Source organism: Nestor notabilis, unplaced genomic scaffold (assembly GCF_000696875.1).
Source record: "Nestor notabilis isolate BGI_N333 unplaced genomic scaffold, ASM69687v1 scaffold1756, whole genome shotgun sequence".
Taxonomy (NCBI): domain Eukaryota; kingdom Metazoa; phylum Chordata; class Aves; order Psittaciformes; family Psittacidae; genus Nestor; species Nestor notabilis.
The window spans coordinates 11,854-23,272 of NW_009933161.1; the positions used below are offsets into that span (position 1 = coordinate 11,854).

The 11,419-nt window shown below is 45.3% G+C and overlaps 1 protein-coding gene across 1 annotated transcript in view; it reads left to right on the forward strand.

Annotated features, from left to right (window-relative positions):
* The window catches only part of AIRE (autoimmune regulator), a 5,210-nt gene extending 4,625 nt beyond the window's left edge, over window positions 1–585 (forward strand). Inside the window, exons 10-11 of the mRNA XM_010016729.1 lie at window positions 193–339; window positions 505–585. Coding sequence (XP_010015031.1) covers window positions 193–339; window positions 505–585 — 228 coding nt within the window. The remainder of the gene's footprint in view (window positions 1–192; window positions 340–504) is intronic.
* The last annotated feature ends 10,834 nt before the right edge of the window (window positions 586–11,419 follow it).

Sequence of the window (11,419 nt, forward strand, 5' to 3'; positions counted from 1 at the left end):
CCAGGCTGGACAGAGCCCTGGGCGATGTGGCCTCGTGTGAGGCATCGCTGCCCATGACATGGGGTTGGAACTAGATGATCTTACAGTCCTTTCTAACCCAAACCATTCTATGATTCTATGAAGCTGTACTGGAGAGGGGGGTGAGGGGGTTAGGGGGCTAGAGACGTGGGGTATGAGATGAGCCTGCCCCAGGTGACAGAACCCAGTCGACCAGCCCTGACCCAAAGGGCTGCAGGCAGGAAAGCTGACAGGACATGTCTCCTCCTGCAGGCAGAAAATGGCTCCCTCGGCAGCGACCCTGTGCTGAGCAGGGAGGAGCTTGACGCCCTCCTGGGTGAGGTATGGCACTCACAGACACCAACAGGCACAGTCCATTCAGGGGACTATGTCTCTGGTGTGACCTACAGGATGACATTAGGTGGGGGGCGAGGCAGAGACGGTCAGGACAAACAAGGGGCAGGGAGTGGGATGGATCGGGAGAATGACCTTGGGACTGTCCTGCAGGGCGCCTGGGACGGGATCCTGCAGTGGGCATTCCAGAGCATGGCACGGCCCCTCGCAGACAACCACGGGCTCTTCACCTAGTGTCTGCTGCCCTGGCGGCAGCTCCCACAGCACAGGCAATCAGGAATTAGGCAATGTGGAAAGGCATTGCTGCAGGAACTACACAAGCATGACGGCACCCCTAAAAACAGGTAACAGCATCAGACACTGCAATCATCGAGCCAATGCTCCAGCCTCGGAGACAAGTACAGAAACGTGGGTACAGCTAAAAACTCTAGGTAACATGTGGACAGGATAAATAAGCGTAATGATCAGAAAATATACAAGGGAAATTTATTTTTAAATTATACAAAATATTTAAAGCTTAGGTGAAGAAAAAGCCGAAAGCACTTAAAAGACTGAAGAGCAGAAAAAAAAAAACCATCAAAAATTAAATCCCACCAGTCCATCATTAGCACAAAACAAAGGCAAATCAAAGAACAAGAGGCCACAAAACCAAAGAAGAATTCCCATCCAAGCACAGCACAATCTCTACCACTCCCCTACAACAGCTGCATGGGAGCAGCCTGCAGACCTGCCCCTTCGCAACACCCCACCAAAACTGGCTCCCAATAACATCCAAATCAATATCCATTGATTTCTGAAAAATCTATTAACCAATAATCTCCTGGTTCCATTCCTGATTTCAGTATTCCCTTTTCAACCTTTTTCTTTACAACTGGATAGTTTTTCAAACCTATTCCACATTTGGCAGTTGTCATTTTAGCTATCTCTAGCATTTTTACTGATCCTCTTGTGTCTCTTTCAATGTGCCACTAATGCTTCTGCTCTTCAGTGACATTCTTTCTGTTTTGTCTGTATTATTTCCCTCCTTCTAAGTGGTGGGATTACTACTTGGCCTTGTGAGCCCCCCAGCAACATGGCACAGGCGCCCTCCGCGACGCCCCAGCAAGAAAAAGGGGACGGCCATGGCCCGCAGGGGCCCCTGTCGCCTGGCAAAAGCCTACAGCACCCGGGATTCCCAGGCGGTCTCCCATCCAAGTACTAACCGAGCCCGACCCTGCTTAGCTTCCGAGATCAGACGAGATCGGGCGTTTCCAGGGTGATATGGCCGTAGGCAGCCTCGCAATCGCCAGCACCGCACTCGCTCAGCCGCACACGCTCCCGCCCCGCACTCTGCCCCACCGGCCCCTGCCACCGCCACCATTGTGACGCGCACCCGCCCTGCTGGCACTCCCTGGAGAGGAACACAACCTACCCCAGCTACATACTCCTTTTGTCTGCTGTGTACGCACTCAGCTAAAGGTTGGGTACAAGCAAGATGGTTTATTCTTCTCTGTTGTGCACAAGTACACACTACGCTCCTGCCCACCATTTTGGATCTTTGTTTTCATTCATGAATTGTACCAGCCTGGCGGGGAAGGATGTTCACCTGCCTCAGGTGATGATACAGGGCACACTGCAGAAGCATCAGGCTTCAGTTTGGAGCAGATAATTTGTGAGCATGGCCATAGATATCTCAGATCCTAGAAATGCTCCAGAAACAACATGTGTCAGGGATGGAAATGCCCTCATACACTTATAGGGGAAGTGAAAGTGGGAACATATCACCTGGTGTCCTGAGAAGGGAGCCACCTGCAGTGTATTCATCATGTCATCACCTGGACCTAATGAGCTTAAATGATGGGAGCAAGCTGGGACCTGGCTGGCTTTGTGCCTCACTCCATGTCAGAAGGAGCCACAGATCAGGATTCTTTTTGGAGGACAGAACATGCAAGGAAGAGAGTGTGCTTGTTTCTAGCTTGTTTTTAAAATGCAGTTGAAGGAAAACAGGTAAGTGGCTCTCTCTGCTCTGTAAGCAAATAGATCCTCCTTCTGACCTAAACTCAATAAGCTGCCTAGCAGCCTTGTGAGAAGCATGGAAAATGGGTTCAGTGCACAAGATTGACTGGTCATCCTGTAACAGAGTGAGGGAGATCTGGTGTCTCCTGGAGTTGGTAATGCACAGCTCATGTCATGCACAACTCGTCTGCTGTTCTAGAGTTGGGAATGGAAGGCTTCTTGCAGAGGATAGTGCTATAGGGTTGCAAACACAGCACCTTCACACTTTGAAAAAGGAAGGAGCCCTTGCAGGGGCCAGCTTTCACACAATCTTTCATTCAAGTCCTGTGAAATGCTTTTCCTCTGTAGATATATGGCCCCCTTACCCTCCAGGATGTCATCTCTTACCTTGCAGCTTCATGTGTGATAAAATAATTTCATATCAATTGCATCTTTTGACAGTGGGTCAGGCTTGAAGCTTAGCACTCTGCCACTAACTTGTGTTCAGTGTACAATGGACAAAACTAACTTGGGGGGAAATTTGAGCAATGAGAATTTGGAAAAGCAAACAAACAACTCTGTTCAAGGTGTGCTTTGGAAAGATAACGTATGTTTGCTAAGGCAGAATGAAAGGTGATCAGGGAAAAACTGCCCTTGGCAATGGTTTGGAAAAGTGTGTCTCCTGTGCAATTTGTTCCAAGTAACTCAGAAAGCCAGAGAAAGGGAGGAGCAGAGGGAGTGGGCTGAGAGTGGTTTGGACTGAGTAACTTCTGGCAGAAAGTAGACCTCTTTAAACGGAAACAGGTATTTCCCCAAGCCAACTGAACTTGGATTGTTGTCCCCATGCCAGCTCTGAGCGTGCTGCTGGTTTTGAAGGTCAGTGTGCATTGAAAGCTGTACTTCTGGGAACAGAACAATCTCAGAATGTTTTTATTTCTATTCATGCAAGTATCTTTTAGTGTTTCTCCTGCCTGTCCTTGGCATCCTTTACAAAAACAGCAGAGAGGCACTTTCATGAGTCAGCACCATTTTAAACCTGTGACAAACCCCTTCTCAGCAGATGCATGTGGCTGTCCTGCATGTCAGAAGTTAACAATTTTAGCATGGGGGTGTGTACTTTACAGTTTCAAGGAATTTTAAAACCTCATGGGGGTTTGTGGAAAGTGGTTTGTTGGGAAAAAAAGAAAACACAAAAAAACCAAAAAAACCCCCCAAAACAAAACAAAAAAAACCCCAAAACAACAGGAGCTTTCAAAATCTCTGTCTTGGTTGGTCACTCTATAAACACAGCAGAAGTTATCTGTGTCCTGAGAAGATGGACTCATGGATTCATAGGAGAATTCATGGGGTCACAGCTACCAGCACATGGAAGAGAAGATGACACTTCTCAGTGGTGTGAGTAGGCATGATGAAGGAGGATGGGTGGCACATTTGTTCTGCTGTACCAGCAGACCTCCTCTCCCTGTGCACTCCAGCTGACCACTGTGGCTGTGCCTTCCACGTGGCTCTGGGCTGAACAGAGGGATGAGCTGCTACCTCCTTCAGCACAGGGAACACAAAAGTAGTTGTTAGTGGTATTAATCCTCCCACATTGTATTCCATTGTATCAGTGCAGGAGAACATCAGAAGGAGGGTCCTTGTAGCAAGGTGATTAAATCGTCACAGAATCACAAACTGGTTTGTGTTGGAAGTGACCTTAAAGCTTATCCAGTTCCAACCCCCAGCCACAGACAGGGACACCTTCCACTAGAGCAGGTTGCTCCAAGCCCCTGTGTCCAACCTGGCCTTGAACACTGCCAGGGATGGGGCAGCCACAGCTTCTCTGGGCACCCTGTGCCAGGGTCTCAGCACCCTCACAGGGAAGAACTTCTTCTTGTCTCATCTCAGTCTCCCTTCTGTCAGTTTAAAGCCATTCCCCTTGTCCTGTCCCTACAGGCCCTTGTAAAGCCCCTCTCCAGATTTCTTGTAGCCCCTTTAGGCACTGGAGCTCTAAGGTCTCCCCTTAAGGAGCATTCTCTTCTCCAGGCTGAACAAATCCAGCTCTCAGCCTGTCTCCACAGGGGAAAATAGCATTTGCTTTGTCATGAGATAGGGAAATCTTCTGAGTCACTAAGTCAGTATCTGAAGGGCTTTGGCATGTGAACCTGCTGTGCAGCTAGGGTTATCAGTGGGAAGACATAAGCTAAAATCCCTTTGGGGGATGCTCTCATATTGCTGCACATCACCCAAAGACAGAACTGAAGTCTGATCTAGGGAGCTGCTCATTAAAAACTGATTGTTTAGGAAGCTGTAGTGTCGCTTGCCTGGATCTCTCAGTTCTTTTGTAAATAAACCTCTGCCCTGGCAGATGGGTCAGACCTGAACTCCTAATTGGGAGGTTTGGGCCCCTTTATTGGGTTGCACCCATTTAAGAGAAGCACAACTTTGCAGAGCGTATTAATTTCTGTAACCGCTTCACTCCTCCAGTCTGTTCCAGCAGGTCTAGATGTATTTCCTCTATCCCCCATGTCTTAATTACTTCATCCTTACCTGGAAGTGAATTTGGAGAAGTACAATGAAAATAAACATCCCCTCTTTCCTTGGAAATGCAAATCCCTGTTTGTCAGGCATGTCTATGACCTGCTAGGTTAATGAGCAACTTTCTGATGTAGCCTGGGGCAAACCCTTCCTCTAGCTTGGTATCAGGTGGAGAGTTCAGTAGATGGATGCATTTCCCACTGAGAACAGCTTGGAAATTCATAGTGATGAAAAGCCTTCATACAGATTTCTGCATCGGGCAGCTGTGTCCTGCATAGTACCATGGTGTGGGGGCTTAGCCAGTGATGGAGTGAGGGGCCAGTGTCTCTCTCCAGCAGTAGTTTATTGCTGGTGCTGCTGAGCTGGTCCATGACACTGGGTCGGGAGCTGGTGCTCCTGGTTTCACAGCAGTTACAAACTCAGTTACAGATACTTTGGCACGGAAAAGCCTGTCTTACAAGTCTTTTTGATTTACTAGTATGTATTTTTCATTTTTTTTAATGGAAAGTCCTTTTTTAAACAAACAAAATTATCAAAACTCTTCTATTAAGGCAAATCATATTAAAAAATCAATATATAGAAATAAGATTGAATTGAGCTCTTACTGTTGCTCTGATTAATCAATCTTCTTTTGTTCCATAAACACATTTTTATTCTACCATCTTCTGTGCTTTTTTTGCGAAGTGAATTTATTTTATGATGAATTACTGTAATATATTAGATACTGCTGATAACAGAAAAATCTTGGATGTTACTCCTCCTAATTGCATGCTTTCAAATGTTACTATATTTTCCTTAGACCTATCTTGTGACATTCTTTTGAGCTGTATTTTACATATGTTCAGCAGAATAACCATCCAATTGTAAAAGATGTGGGGTTTGTACTGTGTTTGTATAGATCCAGCTATCACATGAGAAGGCTAAAGAGGGCATGATTGTCCTCCTTTTCCATGCTTTTCAGTAAAAAGAAGCATGACTTTCCTTTAGTACAGTGAGAGATGATAGGCTTTGATTTGATAAAACAGACTTTTCCACTAAAAATTTCCTGCCCTGAAAAAGGGGTGGAAAACCATGTGGATAACAAATATATATTAAGACTTGAATAACTTTTTTTCAAACCTTTTTATTCCCTTTTGCTTCAGGAAGAACAGCAATGTCTGGTAAACAGGGATGAAGAACAAACTTCCTGTTGCTTCAGTAGTGTCTATCAGATGAGGCTACATTTGCCAACATTTCAGTTATTCCTGAGGTTGTTAACAAAGGCAGAGAGAAAGGAGTCCTTCAGCAGACACCCCCGTATCGTCATCAAGCTCTAAATAGGCATTAATGAAACCTAACCTGCCTGACAGTTTTTTCAGTGGGCAGAATAGATATAAAGAAACAGGCAGACCTCTCCATAAGGTCATTATAGAAGGCCTTATGCAGAATGCCTCAGGTTACCAACAGTATTTGGGTTATGTAGATGTGCAAGATAGGATCTTGTTCTTCCGTGTAGGAGTTGCTCCAGTTTGATGTGAACAAATTATCAAACTCGGGCAGTTCCCCAAAGCAAAGGCAGGTAATCGGTGATACAGTGCTCTGTAAATCTATTTCCAGTTCTTATGATGAAATGGGATTGTGTGCACTTTGACTTTAATCCTCTTCTGTGATTTATTTTACATCTTTCTTTTAATAGATACTGAAATTCTTGCTCCATTGTTCATCCAGTTTGGGCTGTGTGACAACATCAGCTAATAATATAGAGCAAAATAGGATCCTCTGTGTTCGTTCCCCCCGTGTCTCCTTTGACAAGATGTTTTTCTTCTTGAATCACAGCAACTGCTGCTAGAACTGCTTGTGGCTGGCACTTGCTGCATTTTTACTACATTTAGATCATAAGCGTGACACTTGAATGAACCCTCATCAGTGGGTTGACGTTTTTGCCTTTAAAAGCACTCCAGGCTTTTAAATCTCATATGTAGGAGGTATTTTACAAGGGTTCATTAGGCATGAGCAGTAGGCTTTGATTTATTTGGTGAAAACACGTTTATTGTGTGTAATGCTGGCTGCTGCGGGAGTGAAAGCAATGAGAAGTCTCATCTTTTAGGAGCATCAAATGTAACGTGGCAAACATGCTGCCGTTAGGATGTAGCAACAGGTATCCTTTGAGCTTGTTAAGATCTTCAGCTTCATTTTTGTCTTTGGTTATAGCTGTGGCTTAATGCACTGTAGGTGTGCAGCCAGGTCACACTGTCTGCTACAGAAACCATCAGCAAGTTCATGGTGGTACCTTATAGGGGCTTTTGAGGTCTGGAGCATCTCTAGTGGCTGGGGGAGTTCAGCCCTGCAGCAGGGGCTTTCTTCCCACTCTTCGTGTGGACTTGTATATCAAATAGTCTCATTTTACTGTAATTTCCTTCAGCTTGATCATATCTTAAAGCAGAATAAAGACCACTTACTCAGAATTAAAGCACCTTAACGTAGATTAACCAATTCACTTTAAATCTGTACCTCTTAGTTAACTCAGACTGATTTCCCTCTGTGTGTCTTCAGTGTCCTGTAACATGGCAGAAGCAGTTTTTAAATGAAGGACTTTGATGGCCTAAACCTGCCTCATCTTTACTTTTTCCACTGCCGGAAATACCCTTCCTCCCTACTGAGGAACCTGCATTGTAAATTACAATTGAAACCACCATTGTAATTAAAAACTATCTCCAAGACATGCTCTGTTCCACTTATAATTGGAAAGTCCTGTGGAAAGACCTGGAGAAGCTCTCAGTCTCTACCATCTCAGTGACAAATTTCACTGACAGTCTCAGTGCTGCTGCCAGTGTGTTCCTTTTATCGCTATTGATAACTTACACTTTATGCAAGAGACAGGGGGTTCACACTTACCTCTGTGATGCCGTGTAGCCTTCTGACAAAGTGCATAAAACTAGTAATGGATTTTAAAGTAAAAATTACATGTAAACACTGTAGGTAGAGCAAGAACATTTGATGCTGCCTTCTCTCTTGTTCTGTGAACAGACAATAAAACCATTTCTGCAAGGAAACTTAGGGGGGAAAAAAGGTGCTGTGCAAAAGTCAGCTGTGGACTGCAAGTCATAGAATCATAGTATCAGAATCACAGAATGGTTTGGGTTGGAAGGGACCTTAAAGCTCATCTAGTTCCAAGCCCCTGCTCCTCTCCTTAGGGCTGCTCTCCACCCATTCTCTGCCCAGCCTGTGTTTGTGCTTGGGATTGCCCCAATCTAATCTTTTAGTAAATAGATTTATCTTTTATAATCTTTAAGAAAGCATCTGTAGAAAGGACAACTCCTCTGCAGTCTGTGTTGTTTCAGAATGATCCTTCCAGCCTATGAACATGTTAAGATTAGCCTGTGATTTTTGAAATGCCTCTCTTGGTTTAAGTAGGTTTGCACGTGTTTGAAGTGATGCAGTTATCTTTGCAGGGTGGAGACTTCTCCATGTCCCTGCAATGGGATTTGGGCTGAGCTGGCAGTTGCTAGTTACTGTAATTAGCTTAGAGCTTCTGTCTTTTCCCTGGGTGCCAGGATCAACAGGTCATGCTGCTGCAGTTTTTAACCTTGCCTCTGGCTGGTGCAGCTCCTGGGCAAGGAGCAAGTCTTAGCATGGTGAGAAGCATACTGAAGCACTACTTGGTCTGTTTGGGTGCTTTTCTCCTGGTAAGGGAGGGTAATACCTCTTCAATGTTCCAGGCAGCTTAATGAGAGAATTTATTTAAGCGAAAGTAATAATAAAGGAGAAGGGAAGCAATTATTCATGTCACAGGGAAAAACTTTGTGCAGAGTGGGTGGCAGAAAGCAGATAGATGGCCTCATAGAGCTTCTTTTACTCTAATCCCTTATTTTGTCTAATGAACAATTTACTTCTACAGAGATTAGCCCCCGACAGCCTGACTGTAGAAGCCTGAATCAAGCTGAGTGCATTAGATGAATAAATGTAAGCTAATGTTGTGTATGTTTCACGGGCAAACTTGGTTCAGCAAGGGGGTTTGAGAGCCATTGAACAGACACAAAGGCATCATGGCAGGGTCCATCTTTGTGCTGTGTGAACACTATGGCAGTGGCATGGGTGGAAATGTGACCCCAAATCACAGTATCTTTAGTCTTCACCTCGCCTCAGCTCATGGTTTCCATTTGAGGGGCTAGGTGGGATCTGAAATGGCAGGGCAGTCATATCCCAGTTGAAGAAGAATCATCGTGCTACTGGTACCTGGAGTTTCTAAGGGGAGAAAAGTAGGCTTCGAGCAGAGGTGGGTATTCTTGGGGAATCCAGCAGGGTATATTTGTGTGCTGGAAGTCACCTTGAGACTAAATAAAGAAACAACCCAAAACTGTTCAAAAAGCAGAATGTGTCTGCAATTGCCCGCTGAGGGAACGCCGATACCAAGTACTTTATAAATAACCCATTAATGTGCAAATGAACTCTTTCATGACACTTGTCAGTGATTTAAAAGGAAAAAAGGTGGTATTTGCCACTAGGCAAAGAAAGTCATCAGTCAAAATATTTCCAGTGGTGAGAGGTGAATATTTCACTCACACACACCTAAAGATACCAGATTTATTCAGGGATGTCTCAGACAGAAAGCTCACATTTATCTTCTTGCATTGCTTTTCATGGAGCTGACATTAATTGTCTGTGACATCTTCCCTGTGTTCAGACTTTCTGAAAGTCTGCCACAACTTGGTGTCAGACTTCACAAGGTGCTCAGCCTGTGCAGTGTAGTAGAAACAGGCAGACTGGGGCACATGTGTGCAGGGATGGAGATGAAAGAGCAGCTGCCTTTTGTACCGTGTGCACTTGAATTTTAGGCTCCCAAGAAGAGGCACAGAAAGACATTGGCAGCCAGTTGCCAGGGTCATTTAATCCCACACTAAATCCCAGTTTCTTTATGCCTTCCTCCACAATCCCCATGTCAAGAGACACCCAGGGTGGGTGGTGGGTGATGGCTTGTGAGTGGTGCACCTTGAGGAGAACCAAACCTCCTATTTTTATTATTGATTTCTGTTTATTTTATAAAAGGTAGCCCACCAACCCTTTCCGCTTCCTTCAGGTAAGGTTAGAGAAGACAGATGTTTTCCAGATCAAAATCAGCCTGGTTTTCTTAACTGGAAATTGAATCTGTTTCTCCTAAACATGATCTTTTCAGTTTCCTAAAATTTATGATGCCTCTGTAGCGCTCATTCCATGTTGCGTATATGGACCAGTGTACTGAGTTTGCAAGACTGGGGGGTTCATCGCCAGTGTAGTTGGAGGCCCTGGTCAGATCTTGCTCTTACAGTGATGTCTTCACATGTTTCCCATGGGTGCTAATTCTTACATGGAAAACTAACAAACAGGTCAGGAATAGCTGGGAATCTCTGCAAATATCTGCCACACTGATCACATTTGTACTGGGCTCTGGCAAGAGCAGGCAGTAAAGGCTGATGTAGGGAACCATTGCTATGTAGTGCAAAGACGATGATTCAGCCTGCAGAAGTTATTCCTTTGCTTCTTTTTCATTGACCATAACTGGGAACTTGCACATCCATCCTCCTGGCGTAGGAGCAGAGATGCTCACAAATACTGTTTGTGTCATGTGGCACTGGGTGTCATGGACAGGAGAAGGACACGGATGATGTCCTAACACAAGAGGGACATGGAGTTGTTGGAGAGAGTCCAGAGGAGGCCATGGAGATGCTGAGAGGGCTGGAGCAGCTCTGCTCTGGAGACAGGCTGAGAGAGCTGGGCTGGATCAGCCTGGAGAAGAGAAGGCTCCTTAAGGGGAGACTTTAGAGCAGCTCCAGTGCCTAAAGGGACTACAAGAAATCTGGAGAGGGGCTTTACAAGGGCCTGTAGGGACAGGACAAGGGGGAATGGCCTTAAACTGACAGAGGGGAGATTCAGATGAGATATTGGAAAAAAATTCTTCCCTGTGAGGGTGCTGAGGCGCTGGCACAGGGTGCCCAGAGAAGCTGTGGCTGCCCCATCCCTGGCAGTGTTCAAGGCCAGGTTGGACACAGGGGCTTGGAGCAACCTGCTCTAGTGGAAGGTGTCCCTGCCCATGGCAGGAGGTTGGAACTGGGTGAGCTTTAAGGTCCCTTTCAACCAAAACCATCCTGTGATTCTGTGTATGATTCTGTGATGTGCAGGGCCCCTCAAGAAGTCTCATTCCACTTCAGAAGAAATTGGATTGACCTTTAGTGTAAAGGCAGTGCAATTTAATTGCAACTTTATTAGTTTATAACCTGGTTCTCCAGTATGTGTTCAAGTAACTGCAACTATGAATTCGCCAGGGCAGAGTATACCTGAGTATATCTGATTTCTCAGCTCAGAGGCTCTATTTCTTCGTAAACAAGCAGTGATGTCTGAAGGTGGTTAAGCTGCTGCCATGGCTCAGGGGTGTCTGTGCTGCCCATTTTAGAGAAATACAGCAGCTTTGCTCACAGAAGCCCTGGGCTGGTTTGCTCAGGCCATCACATACCTAGTTTGGTTGAGTGTTTTTTTGCCTCTAACTCCTTTTATTCCACTTTTACCTGCGATCATCCTCCTAGTCCTGTGAGTGTCCTTGTCACCTCTCCAAACAATAAATACT